The 26,817-nt window shown below is 42.4% G+C and overlaps 1 protein-coding gene across 16 annotated transcripts in view; it reads left to right on the top strand.

Moving 5' to 3' along the window:
- The window catches only part of LOC107981432 (putative thiamine transporter SLC35F3), a 671,722-nt gene that overhangs the window by 437,765 nt on the left and 207,140 nt on the right, over window positions 1-26,817 (top strand). The window contains exon 8 of one of the 16 annotated variants that reach the window (XM_031928088.2): window positions 24,133-24,182. The exons of 14 other annotated variants lie outside the window; for them this stretch is intronic. In XM_031928088.2, the coding sequence (XP_031783948.1) occupies window positions 24,133-24,140 (8 nt within the window). In that variant the 3' untranslated portion in view covers window positions 24,141-24,182. Of the gene's footprint in view, window positions 1-17,803; window positions 17,830-24,132; window positions 24,183-26,817 lie in introns of those variants that run through there. One more of the 16 variants, XM_031928086.2, reaches the window with a different exon arrangement.

A 26,817-nucleotide genomic window follows, 5' to 3' on the forward strand; every position in this document is an offset into this window, starting at 1 on the left:
GATTTAAATAAGACACATGCTGAAAACTTATCCTAAACCCGCTCCGAAAAGTAAACTCATTTTCTATAAATTTTTGCATTATAACATTATGTTAGTTTCATGAAGGCCAAGGACTTTACTTGTGGAAAAGTGTCTTCCACTTTAAAACACGTATCCGGCGAGTCACTGTGGCCTTTTTATATCCGTGATATTACAATTATTAACAATTATTTCGAACTGTGTTCGTACCAAATAATAATACTGCAACTGTACAAAACAAATGTACTCTAAAATGTCATCTTTCCATCTTATAGTGTATAACAGCTTTAAATAAGACACATGCTGAAAACTTATCCTAAACCCGCTCCGAAAAATAAGCTAATTTTCTATAAATTTGTGCATTATAACATCATGTTACTTTCATGAAGGCCAAGAACGTTACTTGTCGAAAAGTGTCTTCCACTTTAAAACACGTATCCGCCGAGTCACTGTGGCCTTTTTATATCCGTGATATTACAATTATTAACAATTATTTCGAACTGTGTTCGTACCAAATAATAATTCTGCACCTTTACAAAACAAATGTACTCTACAATATCATCTCTTCATCTAGTAGTGTAAAACACCTTTAAATAAGACACATGCTGAAAACTTATCCTAAACCCGCTCCGAAAAATAAACTAATTTTCTATAAATTTGTGCATTATAACATCATGTTACTTTCATGAAGGCCAAGAACGTTATTTGTCGAAAAGTGTCTTCCACTTTAAAACACGTATCCGGCGAGTCACTGTGGCCTTTTTATATCTGTGATATAACAATTATTAACAATTATTTCGAACTGTGTTCGTACCAAATAATAATACTGCAACTGTACAAAACAAATGTACTCTAAAATGTCATCTTTCCATCTTATAGTGTATAACAGCTTTAAATAAGACACATGCTGAAAACTTATCCTAAACCCGCTCCGAAAAATAAGCTAATTTTCTATAAATTTGTGCATTATAACATCATGTTACTTTCATGAAGGCCAAGAACGTTACTTGTCGAAAAGTGTCTTCCACTTTAAAACACGTATCCGCCGAGTCACTGTGGCCTTTTTATATCCGTGATATTACAATTATTAACAATTATTTCGAACTGTGTTCGTACCAAATAATAATTCTGCACCTTTACAAAACAAATGTACTCTACAATATCATCTCTTCATCTACTAGTGTATAACAGCTTTAAATAAGACACATGCTGAAAACTTATCCTAAACCCGCTCCGAAAAATAAACTAATTTTCTATAAATTTTTGCATTATAACATCATGTTACTTTCATGAAGGCCAAGAACGTTACTTGTCGAAAAGTGTCTTCCACTTTAAAACACGTATCCGCCGATTCACTGTGGCCTTTTTATATCCGTGATATTACAATTATTAACAATTATTTCGAACTGTTTTCGTACCAAATAATAATACTGCAACTTTACAAAACAAATGTACTCTACAATGTGATCTATTCATCTTGTAGTGTAGAACACCTTTAAATAAGACACATTCTAAAAACTTATCCTAATCACGTTTCGAAAAATAAACTCATTTTCTATAAATTTGTGCATTATAACATCATGTTACTTTCATGAAGGCCAAGAACGTTATTTGTCGAAAAGTGTCTTCCACTTTAAAACACGTATCCGGCGAGTCACTGTGGCCTTTTTATATCTGTGATATAACAATTATTAACAATTATTTCGAACTGTGTTCGTACCAAATAATAATACTGCAACTGTACAAAACAAATGTACTCTAAAATGTCATCTTTCCATCTTATAGTGTATAACAGCTTTAAATAAGACACATGCTGAAAACTTATCCTAAACCCGCTCCGAAAAATAAGCTAATTTTCTATAAATTTGTGCATTATAACATCATGTTACTTTCATGAAGGCCAAGAACGTTACTTGTCGAAAAGTGTCTTCCACTTTAAAACACGTATCCGCCGAGTCACTGTGGCCTTTTTATATCCGTGATATTACAATTATTAACAATTATTTCGAACTGTGTTCGTACCAAATAATAATTCTGCACCTTTACAAAACAAATGTACTCTACAATATCATCTCTTCATCTAGTAGTGTAAAACACCTTTAAATAAGACACATGCTGAAAACTTATCCTAAACCCGCTCCGAAAAATAAACTAATTTTCTATAAATTTGTGCATTATAACATCATGTTACTTTCATGAAGGCCAAGAACGTTATTTGTCGAAAAGTGTCTTCCACTTTAAAACACGTATCCGGCGAGTCACTGTGGCCTTTTTATATCTGTGATATAACAATTATTAACAATTATTTCGAACTGTGTTCGTACCAAATAATAATACTGCAACTGTACAAAACAAATGTACTCTAAAATGTCATCTTTCCATCTTATAGTGTATAACAGCTTTAAATAAGACACATGCTGAAAACTTATCCTAAACCCGCTCCGAAAAATAAGCTAATTTTCTATAAATTTGTGCATTATAACATCATGTTACTTTCATGAAGGCCAAGAACGTTACTTGTCGAAAAGTGTCTTCCACTTTAAAACACGTATCCGCCGAGTCACTGTGGCCTTTTTATATCCGTGATATTACAATTATTAACAATTATTTCGAACTGTGTTCGTACCAAATAATAATTCTGCACCTTTACAAAACAAATGTACTCTACAATATCATCTCTTCATCTACTAGTGTAAAACACCTTTAAATAAGACACATGCTGAAAACTTATCCTAAACCCGCTCCGAAAAATAAACTAATTTTCTATAAATTTGTGCATTATAACATCATGTTACTTTCATGAAGGCCAAGAACGTTATTTGTCGAAAAGTGTCTTCCACTTTAAAACACGTATCCGGCGAGTCACTGTGGCCTTTTTATATCCGTGATATTACAATTATTAACAATTATTTCGAACTGTGTTCGTACCAAATAATAATACTGCAACTGTACAAAACAAATGTACTCTACAATGTGATCTATTCATCTTGTAGTGTAGAACACCTTTAAATAAGACACATTCTAAAAACTTATCCTATTCACGTTTCGAAAAATAAACTCATTTTCTATAAATTTTTGCATTATAACATCATGTTACTTTCATGAAGGCCAAGGACGTTACTTGTCGAAAAGTGTCTTCCACTTTAAAACACGTATACGGCGAGTCACTGTGGCCTTTTTATATCCGTGATATTACAATTATTAACAATTATTTCGAACTGTGTTCGTACAAAATAATAATACTGCAACTGTACAAAACAAATGTACTCTATAATGTCATCTCTTCATCTAGTAGTGTAGAACACCTTTAAATAAGACACATGCTGAAAAATTATCCTAAACACGCTCCGAAAAATAAACTAATTTTCTATAAATTTGTGCATTATAACATCATGTTACTTTCATGAAGGCCAAGAACGTTACTTGTCGAAAAGTGTCTTCCACTTTAAAACACGTATTCGGCGGGTCACCGTGGCCTTTTTATATCCGTGATATTACAATTATTAACAATTATTTCGAACTGTTCTCGTACCAAATAATAATACTGCAACTTTACAAAACAAATGTACACTACAATGTCATCTATTCATCTTGTCGTTTGTTACGGACGGCGGGTGGTCGAGGGTGCTCTCCGGACACGGAGAAGGAAGAAGAAAGAGATGCTGTTCGAGCTTTATTCGACGCTTGAGCTCCTCTCTTAGTCGTGGTCGCCGGTAGACTACTCGCTACGCCGTTGTCGCGACTAGGCAACGGCTAGCGATCCCACGTGCAGAAGTGCATCCACTGCACTTCTGAGCGTGAGAAACGCAGGCGACGGCGTTCCCCGCTGACGATGCAGGACCATCGTCGGCTTTCGTCACCGGAGAAGCCTAGTGCTCCTCCGTTACACGCCCTTGGGCGCGCGGGTGACGTCCTCGGCGCCCTCAAAAAACAGGGTCGCCGGCGGAGCCGTGCGTGCGTTGCTTGAGTGTGTAAGGCGACGGGGCGCGCTGTCGCGCGCTCCTCGCCTGAGGGTATATGTATGTGTACATGTTTTTACTTCTTTTTTTTTCTATTTTCTGGGATGCCTGTGCTTGAGCACAGCGCATTAGAAGCGCATTGGGTTTCTAAATCCTGCTGACTCCGTAATGTCAGTTCTCTTTGTTTTTCTCTTAAAAAAAATCTGTTAAGCGTTGATATGTATGCGTATGTGTGTGTGTGTGTGTGTGAGTCGGCGCGGATGTTGTCTTTCGACAGCCGCTGTTGTCTCACAGAGTTTTTTTTTAGAGGCGGAGCTCGATACATATTTTTTTTTTTTTTTTTTTTTAATATTAGTATGTTTACATTTCTTAATATAGTTATAAGCCTCATGGCGTACTTGCATTCGCCACTTACGGTATTGCCTTATAAGCTATAACATAGTGTGTTTACATTTATTAATATAATTATAAGCTTCATGGCGTACTTGCATTCGCAACTTACGGTTTTCCTTATAAGCTATAACATTCTAATTTGTAGGATATGGCATATAAATGTGTATATTTTGTTATTTTTCTTATTATAACCTACATGCATATATGTATATATAACAAAATTGCGCGTTATGCAGCGCATCATATCGCTTGGATATTTTTCTTGCCATAGCGGCAGCTTGGCTATTTTGGCGATTAGATTATTCTTATAGAAATAGAGGCACGCGTTATCGGCCCGCGCGATAAAACTCCAGAGCTCCGTAGCTCCGTTCGTGCTTGCTTCGCGCGACGCGGCGTTACCGGTATTTGGGTATTATATTTTGTATTAAAATTTTAATTTATTGTTTTCGGAAAAGTGGCGCGCGTTTCTTTGTCCCTGGCCGTTTCGCGCGTTCTTTTTTTTTTGTTTTTACACGAGGGCCCTGAAGGGGGGAGAAGGGAAGCTATTGCGCGTTCGCGGCTTCGGCGGCCCTTCTACTGGCTGACAGCTGTGCAAAGCTGCGTGCGGCCTCCAGTTGCATGAGGTCGCGCTGCTGGCGCGCAAGGTCGCGCATGGGTTGCTGAGCACGATAGCGCATGAAGCACCATACTGCGACGACGCAGATGAGTACGATGCTCAACGAGGACCAGAATACCCAGCTCAAAATGCCGGTGTGTCCGCTTAGGTCCTTGAGTTCGAACTCTGTTTTCTTCCTGTAGGCAATGTCACGTGCTCTTGCCGTAATCTCGCGCAAGCTCTCGCCTGCTTTCAAGTTGTCGAGGTCCGAGCCGTGCGCGTTATCGGCGCGATGCTCGGTGCCGATAGCGATGGCTTGCTTGAGATCTGCCGCTGCGGCAGAAGACTCGTTTACATGTGCCCATATTTTGGACATGTTGAATTGCAAGGCGCCGAGAGATAGCGTCTCTAGCTGCTTTGTTATTATATGAGAGGCGACCAGGCGCGCACTTGCCGTGTGCGCTGCGCACCCCTCGCGGAGTTCGATGACTCCTGCGCCGCTTATCTGTGCGGTGACAAGCTCCTTTTTTGGGCACTGTATGTAAATATTTTCCCGTTCTCTGGCTGAATACACCCAGGTGTTAGCTCGGTGTAGGCGCAGCCAGAATGATTCGCGTAATCTTTTTAAGCGGATGTCGCATACCTCCGGGCTTTCTATCTTACGGCCCGCGGCGACTTTGATCTCGCACGATACGCTGTCACTGATCTCGCGCACTGGTTCTGGGTTGACCACAATCAGTGTGTCCTGCAATTTGCGCAATTTGCGCACTTCTTCTGCAGGGATCGGAAGGTAGGTGAGATTTGACGTGCTTATCGCAAAATAGGTGTGAACTGGCCATATGTAAGCGGCCGTGTGAGCACTATTAAGGATGCTTTGCACTGTGGGTATCGGAGATGCCTTAAAGAGATTAAATTCCTCGACATCTACCAGCGGTATTGCAATGTGATAAATTAAGTATCCGTTGGAGAATAGGATTGCCACTCTCGATATTTCCATTATCGGAATGACGGAAAAATCGCCCGGAGATAATGGAAATTTCGCGTGAGAAAGTGAATCCTCTACCGATTTCGCCGCTTGGGCGATCGTCTCCGGCGCTAGGATTTTTGGGTGAATCAGACCCTTGACTGCAAATAGTATTGCTGTATTAATCAGCTCGGTGTCGGCTTTGAACTGCAATAGAGTTGTCTTAATGTTCATTTCGACATCCAGGCTATTAATGTTGGCGAGGTTTTTGGCCGAATTATTTTCCAACACTACTGCAAATGATTCAAGTTTGCGCATCCTCTTTTTCAAGTGTGATAACTCGTGTTCAACTATTTCGGTCTGATTCGCCAATAACGCGGCTGTCAGACGAGTATCTTCTGCGATCCTTTGCACTGCCGCTTGAATCTCAGCTTCATCGGCTTCCGTTAGTGTACCGTATAGCCATTTGTGGAGTGAGCCAATAAAGGGTAGTATGGCGCGGCGCTCCCGTGGGGCTTGGTGTCCGCTGCTATCCGTTTGTATCAATTTTATAACGCGTTCAGCCTGCGCGGTGACGGATTCGGCTTCTTTGATCAACCCGGCGGCATCGCAACGCGGATGGCATGCTCGAGCGGCGGTTGACACGCGATCGACCAAAACTTTACTCGCTTGGAAGAATTCGTTCAGGTCGATTTTTTCTATTAACTTCCAGTTAGTACTGGATGTTGAGAGGGGTGCAATCTTCTCGGTGATCAACCCCAAGTTCTGTTTTAACTCCTACACGAAACGCCCTGGGCTGTGGACCTGGGGAGTTTCCTCGATCCCTAGCACGCAGGCTGCGCATAGCCTGCAATTAATGGTAAAAGCACCTTATATCTATGTTGCTGAAATGAGCAGCTGGCTTTTGACGCGCTGGGAGTGTCTTTCATTTATTCATTTTTAAATCTTGAGGTTAGGACGTTGTTTTTTTTTTGCGCTACGCCCGGGGCGCGCAAAAAAACAGGAAAAAAAACGTCCTAACTTGCACGGTCGGAATCCGATAAGTCTGCGTTTCTTGCTAGCTCGCTCGGCCGTTCGATTTTGTTGACGTGCACGACTTTTGTTATCTCGTCGTTTTGCAACGTCACGTTATTAGTCTTGCGGTTGATCGCAATTATCTCGAAGGGCCCGCGGTATTCTTTAAGGTATTTGTTTTTCTTGGGCTCATTTATCAGAAAGACGATTTCGCCTTCCCGAAAATGCTTCGAGTTTAATTTACGATCGTAGTAGTGTTTTGACCGATACTTGGATTGCACCAAGTTCATGGCCGCCGTCGTTTGCAGGGCCGTGAGATTGTTTGTCATCTCGGTCAAATAATTGTTATAGGACATATCGTCGCTGACTCGGGGGAAGCTGGATGGCGTTCTTGGCTTGAAGCCGAAGAGCAGCTCGTGCGGCGAGTACCGAGTGCTCTCGTGCTCGGTACAGTTGTATGCATGCTGGCATACGGCCGTCCATTCATCCCAAGTATCGGCACGTCTTACATACTTCCGCAGGTACTCGGTCAGCGTATGGTGCATACGCTCGATCGAGCCGTTTGCCTGCGGATGATATGCCGTAGTGCAAAATTTGTTTATTTTGAAGATCCTAGCGAATTCCTCCAGAATTTTATTTTGAAAATGGCTACCTTGGTCCGAGACCAATGCGGCAGGTGGTCCAAAAACACAAATAATTTTCTCCGTGAGAATTCGCGCGACCTCGTCCGCATTCGCATGCCTTGCTGGCGTTAGGACTATATATTTTGTGAGCATATCCTGCGCCGACAAAATATATCTGTTCCCGTGTTTGGAACGTTCCAACGGCCCATAGAAATCTATGGCGATATGAGCAAATGGCATCGATGGCGTGTTGCTGATAAGCATGGGTAGCCTAGTTTTTATTCGGACCAGCTTATTGCTCTGGCACGTTGGGCAGCGAGCGACAAATTGCTTTACATCGGGGCGCATATTTCGCCAATAAAAATCATTGGCGATTTTGCTGTATGTTTTATTTTTGCCCCGATGCCCTCCCATTGTTGCCTCGTGATACTTTTTAATGAGATTAAAGCGCTCAGAGACTGGGGGGGCTGGCAAATTATTTTTGTACAGAATTGCAATTAATGCAACTCCGGCAAAAATATTGTCGAATAACTCGACGAAGTTTGTCCACTCGGATACCGTGAGCATCGCCAGATCTCTAATCAGAGCTATGCTGCGGATATTTTCCTTTAATATAACGTTTTTTAAGGTTTTTAGACATTTTCGCAAGTCGGCGCGAAGCGGCCGATCTTCGAAGTGATTTTTGATATATACTCCGAACAGCTTAAAATTCCTGCAGGCCGTAACATTTATCTCGCCCAATTTGAACTCGTTTTCAGTCAAATCGAATGCGTTTATATATCCTCTTTCGCATAAAGCTTCCTGAATTTCGGTGGACAAAACTCCGTCGGCCGAAACCAGGTAAACTAGGTTTTCCTTGAAGCGAAAGGGATGTTCGTTGTAGCTCTGCAAGTGAACGAAAGCTGGGGGCTCTTGACCGTCCGGGCATGCCCACGGCGGCTTTTCGCGAGGAGGTCTCGCTTTTGCTACTGTGTAGCGCTTTAATTTGTCATTTTTAACAGCAGCTTCTTAGCAGCTGCGGTGCGCTCGTCGTCGGACGATGCTGCGTTGTCGCTGCTGGCGCTGCAGTTATTTATCGCTGATGCTGCCCTGCTATGTGTTCGCGGTGTGGCCTGCAGCGACTCATTGCCATCGGTGCTTGCCCTGCTCTGACCTTCGGTGGCGCTCAGCTGGGTGCTGTCTGGCGCTGCCGGCTCGTGCAGTGGCGGGCTGTCTTCGAACGGTGCAGCTGCCGATGGAAAATCCAGGTACTTATACGACATTTGGTCTGCTTTCGACTGTGCTGAATGATTTTCCTGCGCGGCGAGCTCCGCGGTTGATGCTGCTTGGTCCGGAACGACCGGGGGCACAGCTGCGGGCGACGTAATTGCCGAGCTTGCGACCTGCTGGCCGCCGAACTTGCCGGTTTTACTATGCTCAGCTGCCGGTGGTGAGGTGGCGCGCCGATTTTTCTTCTTCGAACGCTTTTTCAACCCGAAAACTGGCGATTTTGCTCGCCCATCCTCGCTTCCGCTAGAAGGCGAGCGGCTTCGCCTTGGACTTAGGCGTTTCCTTTGCGCCTCGGGGGTTTTTTGGCGAATATAGGGCGTGAAATGCTGCCCTAAGAGATTTAAATGGATAGTGTCGGTTGCGCCTGGCACTAGGATGTGACAAAATATTCGCTTGCCCCCAGGGAGGTCGTAATGAATGCACGCATTCACTTTGAATTCGTTCGCGAATATGAATACGCAATCTATATTGCCGTATTCAGAGCGAGAATTCAGGATTTCGTGTGCCAAAGACGGCTCTCCGCATGATCCGAGCCATGGGGAGTCTAGCAACATGCGCCTCAGCTCCGTAGCCGATATACTCAGCTTCGTAATTTTTATGAGCGAGTAAAACAAACAATTTCCTGGCGGAGCACTAGGAATCTTGTTTGAGCGTCGCAGTTGGGCGAGAGGCTCAGCGCAGCGCTTTTTGCGAATATATACGCATATGCACGCGTTGCCCGAGCTTGCTGACGAATTTTCGTCAGACGGCTGCGGGCCGCGCTCATAATTCCGCAGTATTCCCGCAAAATCCTCGTTTGGACCCACTGACGAGGGGGGGGGGGACGGAATCATTGCCGGGTGTGTCATGCACGCGGCTGATTTTGGCGGTGATACGACGGCTGGCGTAAGGCTGCCCGTCTCGGGTGCTTTTTTGCCACTCTCGTTGCGACCGTTCTTGGAGCTGTTTTTTCCGCTAGGCGCACTCGCGTTACCCGCAGCAGTCTCTTTTTCCGAGCTGACTGGGCTTTTGCTTATCGCCATGGCGTTGTCTTTCCTTGCGGACAGCTCGCGCGCGCGTGTACGCTGCTGGGAGTTTTCCACTCGTGCAGGTATTATTTTATCCTATGGCGCGACGCTTGAGTTTAATTCCCAACATTCGATGCGGACGCCGCCTTTTCCATCGAAGTCTTTCCCTTCGATATTTACCCTTAGTTTTTTCTTGGTTTTATTACCTGACCATGGCCACGTTGAGCCTGACTTGGGTCCCGGCGGCTCAGCTAGCGCACTCTCAGCACGCGGCGCGTTGCTGCTATCGCGCGGTTGGCTGGCTTGAGTGGACGCCGGCATTTGAAATTCGGCAGCCGTAGGACGCAAAGGGCTTTTAGTCATTACGGGTGGTTCAGGCGTGACGCGCGTCTGTGGGCTCTGCGGAGGGCTCGGGCTTCGCGAAAAAACCCTTTGAGGGAAAGAGAAGATCTGCGGCTCGTCGATCACGTTTGCGATTTTTCCCGACGGCGAGATCCGTATGCTTTCCTCGCTGCTTGAATTGCCCAATTCGCGCGATTTTCGCGATACTGTCATTTTTGTTTTTTCCGACCCGCGAGTTTTTCGCTCGGAGGGCCACACGTATTTTGCAACCGGGCGCAACTCCGGAGGGAGTAACGAAAATCCCGAAGAGCTAGAAAGCGCTGATGCTACCGACTTCATTGATTGGTCGGAATCCGAAAATTCGGCTGCAACTGCCGAAATTTCCGGAGGCTTCGGAGCTGGTGCGTCGGCGATAAATTCAATGGCTTCGCGTAAGATTGCGTCTATGCGCGTACGTTCCGCGGCGCCCAGCAGATAATGATTTCTGTCGAGCCGTTTCAAGGATGCGCTGGTTAATATGGAATCAAACCAAACCGCGTCGCGGTAATCCGGCGCGTACATGTGTTTTAGATTTTTGGTTTCCGTAAACCATTGAACAGCGATTTTTTCGTCGCCTTGGTGAACATCGTGTAACGCGCGACAGATGTAATATCCGTTGAACTCGTTTCTAACCGCCACGCACTCGTTGCGCTCGTAAATTAGTGCGTTATCTTGCCGAGGTTTTTTGCTTAAACCGCGATTTGATGCGTCGCTAGAGCTTGATTCAGACACGCGTTCTTTCTTTCCCGCCTTTTGGTTTTGCTTTTTTACGGCGCGTGCACGGAAGACTCTTCCCGGAGGGGCACCTGCTTCTTCGTCAGGGTTTTCCTTTACCTGCTGGTCAGCGAGCTCGTAGAGCTCGTAGCGCGGCAAATCCGGGTTTACTTCGCCTTCTGCTAGTACCGGATTGCGAGAGAGCGCGTCGGCGTTCGAGTTTTTAATGCCCGGCCGATACACGACGTCGAAGTCATAGCCGTTTAGCGCAGCCTTGAGCCTATTAAAGCGTAGGTCTGGCTTTTTGGACGTATGAAAATGCTTCAATGGTTCGTGGTCCGTTACCAAGGTCCATCTTCTGCCGTATAAATAAGGCTTAAACTGCTCTTTAGCAAAAACAACGGCAAGAAGCTCTTTATCGTACGTCGGATAACGTAGCTCGCTGCCCTTTAAGCAGCGCGATGCGTATGCGCACGGGTGGTCCGCGCCTATTTTTCCTTGGCTTAAAATTGCGCCAAGGGCGTAGTCGCTCGCATCCGTCGTCACGATAAAAGGTTCTGATAAGACTGGTGCTTTCAAAACCGGCTCCTCCGCCATTAATTTTCGGAGATTTTCGAATGCAGTTTTTTCTGCTTTCCCCCATTGGAATTTTATATCTTTTTGTAGGAGTTTGAATAGGGGATATGCGATTTTTGAAAAATCGGGTATGAATCGCCTGTAGTAGCTAAACAAGCCGAGAGCTTGTTTTAGCTTTTTGGCGTCGGTGGGCGTCGGGTAATTGGCCATGGCGTGAGTTTTCGCCGGGTCTGTTTTGATCAGACCGCCCCCGACTATATGCCCGAGCACTTGGGCCTCTTTCTTCAGAAATTGGCATTTCTTTGGCTCGACAGTCATATTTGCTTCGAGTAGCCGCTTGAGCACTCGTCGCAGACGCTTATTGTGCTCGTCGAATGTCCCGCCGAATACCATGAGGTCATCAAGGTAGATTTCGACTTCGTCGCCCTGTAAGCCCTTCATGGCTAATGACATGGCGCGAGTAAACGTTATAGTTGCTTCCTTCAGGCCCATCGCCATCCTGTTGAATTGCAACAGCTGGTTGCCATGGTTGCCGTCGGGAGCGTAAAACGCTGTAAGGTGCGCCGAGTCGGGATGCATCTCGATCTGGTGGTACCCTTGTTTGAGGTCCATGACGGTTATAAAATTAGCCGTCGCGAGATGCTCTAAAATGTCGCTTGTGAACGGGAGAGGGTGGCAACTGCCCTCTGTTTCCTCGTTGAGTCCTCGAAAATCAGTTACTAGCCGGAATCGTTTGTTTCCGCTGGCATCTGGTTTTTTCGGGACTATCCACAGCGACGACGAGTAATTAGAGTTAGAAGGCACCACGATGTTTTGCTCGCGTAGCTTTGCTAGCTTGCGAATTATGTGCTCCTTTATAGCAGGCGGGAAGCGAAAGCGGTGGTTCCTTATAGGCCTGTTTGATTTCAGCACTATTTTGTGCTGTAACAGGTGGGTCGCGGGAAGAGGTTCCCCTTCGAGCCCGAACACACCGGCGAATTCGTCAACGATTTCGCGGATTATGTTTTTCTCCGCTTCGCTGCATCCCTCGAGGTCTGCTAAACTCATAATTTTGTCGACTCTGGCGCGCCTTTTTTCGGCGTTCGACTGCAGCTCGCGGTTGAGGTTAGATACCTCGCGATATTTTTCATTTGGGTTTTCTGTGCCGAATAAGCGTCTTAAGCTGGCAGTGAATGTGGCGACATTTTCGGCTGAGCCGTCCTCATCGGCCTGGTATAGCGGGTTAGCGATTTCTTCGCATTCGAGTAACTCGACCATCGGGGCAGATATCGTTATTTCAGAGTCACTGACGTTTATGCACTCACCGTGCACACGGCCGTTCCGATTTTCGGAAACGAAATTGCCGAATAATAGGTCGGGGTGAAGGTCGTACAGTGGGACCCACCCGACTTTTACGTCGTGGTTTTTTAGAGGTGCGCTGATGGCCATTTTGACACGCGGAGGGATTGTGATTTTTTCGTCAGCCTCGAAAGGTAGGTGGGTCGCACCTAGCTTGAGGCTTTTGCTGAGCGCATCGACACAGCCATTGTGCTTGTCGATTACGTCCCAGCCGATGATTCCTGCATTTTCTATCGGGAAATCATTTTTTACCACTTGTACACTGCAGGGTAATCCATTTATTTGGATTTCTGCTTGGCCAAGTGTGAAGGCTGTGCCTTCGGTCACTCCCTGAATTTTCACTATCTTATCAGTGTCGATAGGATAGTCCGGTGCCAATTCCTCGATTTTTATTACTGAGATATCCGCTCCCGAATCGGCGTAGAATTTGCCTCTGCGTTTTAACATTTGCGGGCAATCTACAGCTACGATCGGCGGTTGCGTACCCGTGACGATGAATTTTATGCTAGTAGCCGCTGTCAGCTGATATTCGTCCTTCACTTGCTCGGCGTTTTTACGCTCACTACTTGAGGATTGTAGCGAACGTGTTTTTAGTTTAAATTATTTTTGTTATTTTTGTCGGCTTGCTCTCCGCTCTCTTGGTTACGACCATTGCTGTCGCTAGAGCGGTCACGCTTGCCTTTTTTGTTGTTGTTTTGGGAGTCTTTCTTGTTATACTTGCGGTTATTATTACTGCCGCGATTGCTAGCGCCGTTGTTGCGCTTATTGTCGCCGCCACCTTGATTATCATCGTTGGAGTAATTTGGATTTTTGATCAATTGCAACTCGACATGTCGGGCTATTGTCTTACATTCGCTAAGCGAATGGTTATACTTATTGCAGTACGGACAATACTTCTCGGGGCCATCGCCCGAGACCGGTTGTGGCTTTGGCGAGCTATCTGCAGCGCCTCGCGCGCCGTTGTTTGGCCGAGCTTGCTCAGCCTTCGCACGACGCACCTGCGCCTGCCCATTTTCGGGGCCCAGCGAGGTGCTCAGGGCTCCTCGACCGCTCTGTTTAGCCTCGAAACCGATTGCCGTGGTTGTCGCGGCTTTCAGGCTGGTCGGGTTTTTACCTCGCACCAGGTGGTCTAGCGGTGCCTTGAGGCCGAGCAAAAATTGCTCTAGTGCATCTTCTTGAGCTAGGCGCTCGCGCAGTCGCCTTTCCGCTTTGGATAGGTCTGGCGCCGATTCGATAATCGTCGAGTAACGATTGATTAGTCTCTCGACGCGCAGACCGTAATCTCCTGCTGGCTCCGCACTGCCTTGCTTGACAGCGCGAATCTCTGCCATTATCTTGTCCGCTACGCTCACATTTGCGAAGTGTAGGGTCAAGTCGAGCAGTAGGGCTTCCACGGAAGTGTAACTTCCGATGCGCGTGCGGTAGCCCTTGGTTTTTTCTCCTGTGAGCTTTTTTGCGACATACATTAGGATGTAGTCTTCGTGCGCCGGGTGTGATTTTAACACGTTGCGCACTGCTCGGCTGAACAGGCTGAGATTGTCTGGGTCTCCGTCAAAATCGGGCAGACTCCCGATCGCCTGGTTAAATGACACTTTCGGGGGGAGCAGATTTTTCTCGCCCTTACTCGTGCCGCTCCCAATTTCATTTTTGTTTTTCTTTATGCGCGGGGTTTCGGGACCCTTGTCGCCGTCGTCCTCGTCGCTCTCGCTCTCGTCGCTGCCATCCGACGGATCATCGTCAGGGTCATCTGACGGTGGCCGATTATCGCCGCGGCGCGGCTGCCGACGTGCCGGGTTTCTGGCAGCGTCCTGCTTCCGATTACCCGGCTTGTCCGGCTTTTTTCCCTTGCCGTCTTTATCAGACGGATCTGATTCCGGATCGTCGTCCGACGGGTAGAAGCCGCCAGCGTATGCGTGACGTTTATTTTTATTCTGGCCCGTCGTACCGCTTGACACCTCGCGCACTGCGGTTCGGGCTGCTGTTTCGGCCTTGGCCCGTATTTGCTGCGCCGTCTTTTTATGCACGAGCTTTTCGGCGCGAGTCCCGCCGTTTCGCCGCGTTTCCGTGACCGCTTCGATGTCAGACTCGGTGTCTGCCGCGCTGTCGCTGCTCGAGGATTCTGCGAGTTCAATGAGCTGCGCGGTTTTGGGGTCTCGATTTTTCGTCGGCCGCCTGTCGAGACCTGCCGATTCTTTGCGCGCCGGTGTTTTGCCCGAGGAATTCAGGTGTACGGGCTCTTGGCGCCGCGGCTCCTGACTCGTCAGCTTTCGACTTGGCGGCGTTTGAATCGGCATGGTGCTTGCTAAGCTTGATTCGCGAATTTCGCGAAGGATGTCGACTTGCTTTCCGACTTCTTCCCTTATCGCTTCGTGCACGTTAAGATTTTTCGCGTGGCTGGGCCCGGCTCTACTATCGATCTTTTCCGCCAAGCTGTCGATCTTTGCTGACAGCTTTGCCTCGATAGACTCCATGTGCTCGGACAGGGCTGCGAAATCCGTGCCACCCTGGCTGCTTCTGGCGGTGCACGCGCTGCCGATTACTGTGCTCGCTACGTTGGCGGTACGCGATACTGGGCGCTCGGATGCGTTGGAAAGCCGCCGTGTCTCTTTCACAACAAGAGCTGGACCGTACGCACCAATGCTCCTTGCTTGTCGCTCGGGCGCGCCCCTTTGCAATTCGTTCGCGAACGCGTTTGTGTTTTTATTTAACTGTCCCATCGTATTTGGGACCGATGCGACCGGAAACATGAACGGGGGAAGCGGGTTTAGTGTGCTGGCGAGGTTATGCTGGTTAGCGCCAGCTCGCGAGAATCGCGCAAAAGCTCCTTGCTTACTGCGCTCAAATTTTCCGCCGGCTGGATTGCTCGGCATAGGCAACAAAACCTTTTGCGACTTTCGCTTAAATCCGTCGTTCGGCGCGGTGGGGAGCGGCGTGCCCGCGTTAGGGGCGCTCATGGGGCGCATGTCGATCTTTAGATTCCATGCCGCCAGTTTTTGATTTAACCCGATCCAATCGAGGCCGCTGGTTGGTTTTCTTTGTGTCGTCGGGACCGCACGTGCTCCGTCCACCGAGTCTACGGGGCTAGGCGCGACTTGTCGCTCGAATTCGCCGCTTTCGTCCTCCGTGCGACTGGGAAAATCGTTCCCTTGCTGCTGCCGGTACGCCCCGGTCAGCAAGTCCGCTGGTTGCTCCCGGGCGGGCGCGTTCGCCTCGTCGGAAGAGAGAGCGTCGCGGCTGAGTGTGCGCGCGAGAGCTTTGCGTGCGACCCGCGGATTATTAGTATGTAAATCAATAATTTTATTTATTCGCTTTACAGCTTTAATGTTTTCGCGGTCTAGGCTTTCGCGGCTCGCTGGGCGAGATTTCGTCTTGAATGTTTTTCTTCTGGTTAACATCGTTCACGAGAGAGAAAGACAAAAAGAAAAATTCTTATTCTGAAGATTTTACTCGACGCGAAATGTATTGCGGCGCTCGCGAGAGAAACGAAACACTTTTTTTTTTTATTTTCTCGAATAAATCGCGACGCGTACTCCCGTGTAGCCAAGCTGCTCAAGAATAATTGGCAAGAAAAACTTACATTAGAAGAACGCTCGGATTCATCGTGAAGTGTTGCTGCTGGGCGAAGACCTGGGCTGGCAGAGCTGGCTTGTGGAGCTGGGCTGCTGCTCGCGCCGGAGTCTGGTTGCGCGCGCTGTCTGCTTCCTGCGGCTGCTTCGCACGTCAGCGTCTGGTCCGCGCTGACGGCTATCGTTGGCCCAGGCGGGCTTTGTTGGCCGAAGGTCGACTTTGAGGCGCACGACGTGCGTTGATTTTCGTGTTTTCTGTTTGTTTTTGTAGAGCGGCGCGTATTTTTAGGCTGCTGCTACGGCTGGTTCACCGCCGCACCGGAATTCGATCACGTAGCAGAGGCAATGGCTCGCTGCGTTCTCTGGCCTTCCTGGTGCTAGAACGATCGGTGACCTGTGCGCTGGTGAAGATGTGGTTGCCCGGTTGCTCTGAAGGAGTTTTTCGATTTCCTGGGCAACTTCTTGCTCGAACTGCTGGAGCTGAGGGCGTCTCACCAGTGCACTAGACTTTATTTGCCGCCGTCTATCTCGTGGACGGAGTCCTGCGGCTGGCTGTTGGCCTTGATGATTTTAGCCCGGACTAATTATTATTCCGAGCCTCGGCGACCGAAATTTTTGTAAAAACGATCTATTCGTTGGTAAACTCAACGAATCGTTTTAATATTCTCCGCACTTTACGTTTACTGTGTCGGAGACCCGCGAGGGATGCCAGAATGTTACGGACGGCGGGTGGTCGAGGGTGCTCTCCGGACACGGAGAAGGAAGAAGAAAGAGATGCTGTTCGAGCTTTATTCGACGCTCCTCTCTTAGTCGTGGTCGCCGGTAGACTACTCGCTACGCCGTTGTCGCGACTAGGCAACGGCTAGCGATCCTACGTGCAGAAGTGCATCCACTGCACTTCTGAGCGTGAGAAACGCAGGCGACGGCGTTCACCGCTGACGATGCAGGACCATCGTCGGCTTTCGTCACCGGAGAAGCCTAGTGCTCCTCCGTTACACGTTTAGAACACCTTTAAATAAGACACATGCTGAAAACTTATCCTAAACCCGCTCCGAAAAGTAAACTCATTTTCTATAAATTTTTGCATTATAGCATCAATTTACTTTCATGAAGGCCAAGAACGTTACTTGTCGAAAAGTGTCTTCCACTTTAAAACACGTATCTGGCGAGTCACTGTGGCCTTTTTATATCCGTGATATTACAATTATTAACAATTATTTCGAACTGTGTTCGTACCAAATAATAATTCTGCAACTTTACAAAACAAATGTACTCTACAATGTCATCTCTTCATCTAGTAGTGTAGAACACCTTTAAATAAGACACATGCTGAAACCTTATCCTAAACCCGCTCCGAAAAATAAACTAATCTTCTATAAATTTTAGCATTATAACATCATGTTACTTTCATGTATGCCAAGGACTTTACGGGTTGGAAAGTGTCTTCCACTTTCAAACAAGTATCCGGCGAGTCACTGTGGCCATTTTATATCCGTGATATTACAATTATTAACAATTATTTCGAACTGTTTTCGTACCAAATAATAATACTGCAACTTTACAAAACAAATGTACTCTACAATGTCATCTATTCATCTTGTCGTTTAGAACACCTTTAAATAAGACACATGCTGAAAACTTATCCTAAACCCGCTCCGAAAAATAAACTAATTTTCTATAAATTTGTGCATTATAACATCATGTTACTTTCATGAAGGCCAAGAACGTTACTTGTCGAAAAGTGTCTTCCACTTTAAAACACGTATTCGGCGGGTCACCGTGGCCTTTTTATATCCGTGATATTACAATTATTAACAATTATTTCGAACTGTTCTCGTACCAAATAATAATACTGCAACTTTACAAAACAAATGTACTCTACAATGTCATCTATTCATCTTGTCGTTTAGAACACCTTTAAATAAGACACATGCTGAAAACTTATCCTAAACCCGCTCCGAAAAGTAAACTAATTTTCTATAAATTTTTGCATTATAGCATTATGTTACTTTCATGAAGGCCAAGGACTTTACTTGTGGAAAAGTGTCTTCCACTTTAAAACACGTATCCGGCGAGTCACTGTGGCCTTTTTATATCCGTGATATTACAATTATTAACAATTATTTCGAACTGTGTTCGTTCTGCAACTTTACAAAACAAATTTACTCTACAATGTGATCTATTCATCTAGTAGTGTAGAACACCTTTAAATAAGACACATGCTGAAAACTTATCCTAAACCCGCTCCGAAAAGTAAACTAATTTTCTATAAATTTTTGCATTATAGCATTATGTTACTTTCATGAAGGCCAAGGACTTTACTTGTGGAAAAGTGTCTTCCACTTTAAAACACGTATCCGGCGAGTCACTGTGGCCTTTTTATATCCGTGATATTACAATTATTAACAATTATTTCGAACTGTGTTCGTACCAAATAATAATACTGCAACTTTACAAAACAAATGTACTCTATAATGTCATCTTTCCATGTTATAGTGTATAACAGCTTTAATTAAGACACATGCTGAAAACTGATCCTAAACCCGCTCCGAAAAATAAACTAATTTTCTATAAATTTTTGCATTATAACATCATGTTACTTTCATGTATGCCAAGGACTTTACGGGTTGGAAAGTGTCTTCCACTTTCAAACAAGTATCCGGCGAGTCACTGTGGCCATTTTATATCCGTGATATTACAATTATTAACAATTATTTCGAACTGTTTTCGTACCAAATAATAATACTGCAACTTTACAAAACAAATGTACTCTACAATGTGATCTCTTCATCTAGTAGTGTAGAACACCTTTAAATAAGACACATGCTGAAAACTTATCCTAAACCCGCTCCGAAAAGTAAACTCACTTTCTATAAATTTTTGCATTATAACATTATGTTACTTTCATGAAGGCAAAGGACTTTACTTGTGGAAAAGTGTCTTCCACTTTAAAACACGTATCCGGCGAGTCACTGTGGCCTTTTTATATCCGTGATATAACAATCATTAACAATTATTTCGAACTGTGTTCGTACCAAAAAATAATACTGCAACTTTACAAAACAAATGTACTCTATAATGTCATCTCTTCATCTAGTAGTGTAGAACACCTTTAAATAAGACACATGCTGAAAACTTATCCTAAACCCGCTCCGAAAAATAAACTAATTTTCTATAAATTTGTGCATTATAACATCATGTTACTTTCATGAAGGCCAAGAACGTTACTTGTCGAAAAGTGTCTTCCACTTTAAAACACGTATTCGGCGGGTCACCGTGGCCTTTTTATATCCGTGATATTACAATTATTAACAATTATTTCGAACTGTGTCCGTACCAAATAATAATACTGCAACTGTACCAAACAAATGTACTCTATAATGTAATCTCTTCATCTAGTAGTGTAGAACAGCTTTAAATAAGACACATGCTGAAAACTTATCCTAAACCCGCTCCGAAAAATAAACTAATTTTCTATAAATTTCTGCATTATAACATCATGTTACTTTCATGAAGGCCAAGGACGTTACTTGTCGTAAAGTGTCTTACACTTTAAAACACGTATCCGCCGATTCACTGTGGCCTTTTTATATCCGTGATATTACAATTATTAACAATTATTTCGAACTGTTTTCGTACCAAATAATAATACTGCAACTTTACAAAACAAATGTACTCTACAATGTGATCTATTCATCTTGTAGTGTAGAACACCTTTAAATAAGACACATTCTAAAAACTTATCCTAATCACGTTTCGAAAAATAAACTCATTTTCTATAAATTTTTGCATTATAACATCATGTTACTTTCATGAAGGCCAAGGACTTTACTTGTGGAAAAGTGTCTTCCACTTTAAAACACGTATCTGGCGAGTCACTGTGGCCTTTTTATATCCGTGATATTACAATTATTAACAATTATTTCGAACTGTGTTCGTACCAAATAATAATACTGCAACTGTACCAAACAAATGTACTCTATAATGTAATCTCTTCATCTAGTAGTGTAGAACAGCTTTAAATAAGACACATTCTAAAAAGTTATCCTAATCACGTTTCGAAAAATAAACACATTTTCTATAAATTTGTGCATTATAACATCATGTTACTTTCATGAAGGCCAAGGACGTTACTTGTCGAAAAGTGTCTTCCACTTTAAAACACGTACCCGGCGAGTCACTGTGGCCTTTTTATATCCGTGATATTACAATTATTAACAATTATTTCGAACTGTGTTCGTACCAAATAATAATACTGCAACTTTACAAAACAAATGTACTCTATAATGTCATCTTTCCATGTTATAGTGTATAACAGCTTTAATTAAGACACATGCTGAAAACTGATCCTAAACCCGCTCCGAAAAATAAACTAATTTTCTATAAATTGTTGCATTATAACATCAATTTACTTTCATGAAGGCCAAGGACGTTACTTGTGGAAAAGTGTCTTCCACCTTAAAACACGTACCCTGCGAGTCACTGTGGCCTTTTTATATCCATGATATTACAATTATTAACAATTATTTCGAACTGTGTTCGTACCAAATAATAATACTGCAACTGTACCAAACAAATGTACTCTATAATGTAATCTCTTCATCTAGTAGTGCAGAACAGCTTTAAATAAGACACATGCTGAAAACTTATCATAAACCCGCTCCGAAAAATAAACTAATTTTCTATAAATTTGTGCATTATAACATCATGTTACTTTCATGAAGGCCAAGGACTTTACTTGTGGAAAAGTGTCTTCCACTTTAAAACATGTATCCGGCGAGTCACGGTGGCCTTTTTATATCCGTGATATTACAATTATTAACAATTATTTCGAACTGTGTCCGTACCAAATAATAATACTGCAACTGTACCAAACAAATGTACTCTACAATGTGATCTATTCATCTTGTAGTGTAGAACACCTTTAAATAAGACACATTCTAAAAACTTATCCTAATCACGTTTCGAAAAATAAACTCATTTTCTATAAATTTTTGCATTATAACATCATGTTACTTTCATGTATGCCAAGGACTTTACGGGTTGGAAAGTGTCATCCACTTTCAAACAAGTATCCGGCGTGTCACGGTGGCCTTTTTATATCCGTGATATTACAATTATTAACAATTATTTCGAACTGTGTCCGTACCAAATAATAATACTGCAACTGTACCAAACAAATGTACTCTATAATGTCATCTTTCCATGTTATAGTGTATAACAGCTTTAATTAAGACACATGCTGAAAACTGATCCTAAACCCGCTCCGAAAAATAAACTAATTTTCTATAAATTTTTGCATTATAACATCAATTTACTTTCATGAAGGCCAAGGACTATACTTGTGGAAAAGTGTCTTCCACTTTAAAACAAATATCCGGCGAGTCACTGTGGCCATTTTATATCCGTGATATTACAATTATTAACAATTATTTCGAACTGTTTTCGTAACAAATAATAATACTGCAACTTTACAAAACAAATGTACTCTACAATGTGATCTATTCATCTTGTAGTGTAGAACAGCTTTAAATAAGACACATGCTGAAAACTTATCCTAAACCCGCTCCGAAAAATAAACTAATTTTCTATAAATTTGTGCATTATAACATCATGTTACTTTCATGTATGCCAAGGACTTTACGGGTTGGAAAGTGTCTTCCACTTTAAAACACGTATCCGGCGAGTCACGGTGGCCTTTTTATATCCGTGATATTACAATTATTAACAATTATTTCGAACTGTGTCCGTACCAAATAATAATACTGCAACTGTACCAAACAAATGTACTCTATAATGTAATCTCTTCATCTAGTAGTGTAGAACAGCTTTAAATAAGACACATGCTGAAAACTTATCCTAAACCCGCTCCGAAAAATAAACTAATTTTCTATAAATTTGTGCATTATAACATCATGTTACTTTCATGTATGCCAAGGACTTTACGGGTTGGAAAGTGTCTTCCACTTTAAAACACGTATCCGGCGAGTCACGGTGGCCTTTTTATATCCGTGATATTACAATTATTAACAATTATTTCGAACTGTGTCCGTACCAAATAATAATACTGCAACTGTACCTAACAAATGTACTCTATAATGTAATCTCTTCATCTAGTAGTGTAGAACAGCTTTAAATAAGACACATGCTGAAAACTTATCCTAAACCCGCTCCGAAAAATAAACTAATTTTCTATAAATTTGTGCATTATAACATCATGTTACTTTCATGAAGGCCAAGGACTTTACTTGTGGAAAAGTGTCTTCCACTTTAAAACACGTATCTGGCGAGTCACTGTGGCCTTTTTATATCCGTGATATTACAATTATTAACAATTATTTCGAACTGTGTCCGTACCAAATAATAATACTGCAACTGTACCAAACAAATGTACTCTATAATGTAATCTCTTCATCTAGTAGTGTAGAACAGCTTTAAATAAGACACATTCTAAAAAGTTATCCTAATCACGTTTCGAAAAATAAACACATTTTCTATAAATTTGTGCATTATAACATCATGTTACTTTCATGAAGGCCAAGGACGTTACTTGTCGAAAAGTGTCTTCCACTTTAAAACACGTACCCTGCGAGTCACTGTGGCCTTTTTATATCCGTGATATTACAATTATTAACAATTATTTCGAACTGTGTTCGTACCAAATAATAATACTGCAACTGTACCAAACAAATGTACTCTATAATGTCATCTTTCCATTTTATAGTGTATAACAGCTTTAATTAAGACACATGCTGAAAACTGATCCTAAACCCGCTCCGAAAAATAAACTAATTTTCTATAAATTGTTGCATTATAACATCAATTTACTTTCATGAAGGCCAAGGACGTTACTTGTGGAAAAGTGTCTTCCACCTTAAAACACGTACCCTGCGAGTCACTGTGGCCTTTTTATATCCATGATATTACAATTATTAACAATTATTTCGAACTGTGTTCGTACCAAATAATAATTCTGCAACTTTACAAAACAAATTTACTCTACAATGTAATCTATTCATCTTGTAGTGTAGAACACCTTTAAATAAGACACATGCTGAAACCTTATCCTAAACCCGCTCCGAAAAATAAACTAATCTTCTATAAATTTTAGCATTATAACATCATGTTACTTTCATGTATGCCAAGGACTTTACGGGTTGGAAAGTGTCTTCCACTTTCAAACAAGTATCCGGCGTGTCACGGTGGCCTTTTTATATCCGTGATATTACAATTATTAACAATTATTTCGAACTGTGTCCGTACCAAATAATAATACTGCAACTGTACCAAACAAATGTACTCTATAATGTAATCTCTTCATCTAGTAGTGTAGAACAGCTTTAAATAAGACACATGCTGAAAACTTATCCTAAACCCGCTCCGAAAAATAAACTAATTTTCTATAAATTTGTGCATTATAACATCATGTTACTTTCATGAAGGCCAAGGACTTTACTTGTGGAAAAGTGTCTTCCACTTTAAAACACGTATCTGGCGAGTCACTGTGGCCTTTTTATATCCATGATATTACAATTATTAACAATTATTTCGAACTGTGTTCGTACCAAATAATAATTCTGCAACTTTACAAAACAAATTTACTCTACAATGTAATCTATTCATCTTGTAGTGTAGAACACCTTTAAATAAGACACATGCTGAAACCTTATCCTAAACCCGCTCCGAAAAATAAACTAATCTTCTATAAATTTTAGCATTATAACATCATGTTACTTTCATGAAGGCCAAGGACTTTACTTGTGGAAAAGTGTCTTCCACTTTAAAACACGTATCTGGCGAGTCACTGTGGCCTTTTTATATCCGTGATATTACAATTATTAACAATTATTTCGAACTGTGTCCGTACCAAATAATAATACTGCAACTGTACCAAACAAATGTACTCTATAATGTAATCTCTTCATCTAGTAGTGTAGAACAGCTTTAAATAAGACACATTCTAAAAAGTTATCCTAATCACGTTACGAAAAATAAACTCATTTTCTATAAATTTGTGCATTATAACATCATGTTACTTTCATGAAGGCCAAGGACGTTACTTGTCGAAAAGTGTCTTCCACTTTAAAACACGTACCCTGCGAGTCACTGTGGCCTTTTTATATCCATGATATTACAATTATTAACAATTATTTCGAACTGTGTTCGTACCAAATAATAATTCTGCAACTTACAAAACAAATTTACTCTACAATGTAATCTATTCATCTTGTAGTGTAGAACACCTTTAAATAAGACACATGCTGAAACCTTATCCGAAACCCGCTCCGAAAAATAAACTAATCTTCTATAAATTTTAGCATTATAACATCATGTTACTTTCATGTATGCCAAGGACTTTACGGGTTGGAAAGTGTCTTCCACTTTCAAACAAGTATCCGGCGTGTCACGGTGGCCTTTTTATATCCGTGATATTACAATTATTAACAATTATTTCGAACTGTGTCCGTACCAAATAATAATACTGCAACTGTACCAAACAAATGTACTCTATAATGTAATCTCTTCATCTAGTAGTGTAGAACAGCTTTAAATAAGACACATGCTGAAAACTTATCCTAAACCCGCTCCGAAAAATAAACTAATTTTCTATAAATTTGTGCATTATAACATCATGTTACTTTCATGAAGGCCAAGGACTTTACTTGTGGAAAAGTGTCTTCCACTTTAAAACACGTATCTGGCGAGTCACTGTGGCCTTTTTATATCCATGATATTACAATTATTAACAATTATTTCGAACTGTGTTCGTACCAAATAATAATTCTGCAACTTTACAAAACAAATTTACTCTACAATGTAATCTATTCATCTTGTAGTGTAGAACACCTTTAAATAAGACACATGCTGAAACCTTATCCTAAACCCGCTCCGAAAAATAAACTAATCTTCTATAAATTTTAGCATTATAACATCATGTTACTTTCATGTATGCCAAGGACTTTACGGGTTGGAAAGTGTCTTCCACTTTCAAACAAGTATCCGGCGTGTCACGGTGGCCTTTTTATATCCGTGATATTACAATTATTAACAATTATTTCGAACTGTGTCCGTACCAAATAATAATACTGCAACTGTACCAAACAAATGTACTCTATAATGTCATCTTTCCATGTTATAGTGTATAACAGCTTTAAATAAGACACATGCTGAAACCTTATCCTAAACCTGCTCCGAAAAATAAACTAATCTTCTATAAATTTAGCATTATAACATCATGTTACTTTCATGTATGCCAAGGACTTTACGGGTTGGAAAGTTTCTTCCACTTTCAAACAAGTATCCGGCGAGTCACGGTGGCCTTTTTATATCCGTGATATTACAATTATTAACAATTATTTCGAACTGTGTCCGTACCAAATAATAATAATGCAACTTTACAAAACAAATGTACTCTATAATGTCATCTTTCCATGTTATAGTGTATAACAGCTTTAATTAAGACACATACTGAAAACTGATCCTAAACCCGTTCCGAAAAATAAACTAATTTTCTATAAATTTTTGCATTATAACATCATGTTACTTTCATGAAGGCCAAGGACTTTACTTGTGGAAAAGTGTCTTCCACTTTAAAACACGTATCTGGCGAGTCACTGTGGCCTTTTTATATCCGTGATATTACAATTATTAACAATTATTTCGAACTGTGTTCGTACCAAATAATAATTCTGCAACTTTACAAAACAAATTTACTCTACAATGTAATCTATTCATCTTGTAGTGTAGAACACCTTTAAATAAGACACATGCTGAAACCTTATCCTAAACCCGCTCCGAAAAATAAACTAATCTTCTATAAATTTTAGCATTATAACATCATGTTACTTTCATGTATGCCAAGGACTTTACGGGTTGGAAAGTGTCTTCCACTTTCAAACAAGTATCCGGCGAGTTACGGTGGCCTTTTTATATCCGTGATATTACAATTATTAACAATTATTTCGAACTGTGTCCGTACCAAATAATAATACTGCAACTGTACCAAACAAATGTACTCTATAATGTAATCTCTTCATCTAGTAGTGTAGAACAGCTTTAAATAAGACACATGCTGAAAACTTATCCTAAACCCGCTCCGAAAAATAAACTAATTTTCTATAAATTTGTGCATTATAACATCATGTTACTTTCATGTATGCCAAGGACTTTACGGGTTGGAAAGTGTCTTCCACTTTAAAACACGTATCCGGCGAGTCACGGTGGCCTTTTTATATCCGTGATATTACAATTATTAACAATTATTTCGAACTGTGTCGTACCAAATAATAATACTGCAACTGTACAAACAAATGTACTCTATAATGTAATCTCTTCATCTAGTAGTGTAGAACAGCTTTAAATAAGACACATGCTGAAAACTTACCCTAAACCCGCTCCGA

The sequence above is a fragment of the Nasonia vitripennis genome (genome assembly GCF_009193385.2).
Source record: "Nasonia vitripennis strain AsymCx chromosome 4 unlocalized genomic scaffold, Nvit_psr_1.1 chr4_random0003, whole genome shotgun sequence".
Classification (NCBI taxonomy): Eukaryota; Metazoa; Arthropoda; class Insecta; order Hymenoptera; family Pteromalidae; genus Nasonia; species Nasonia vitripennis.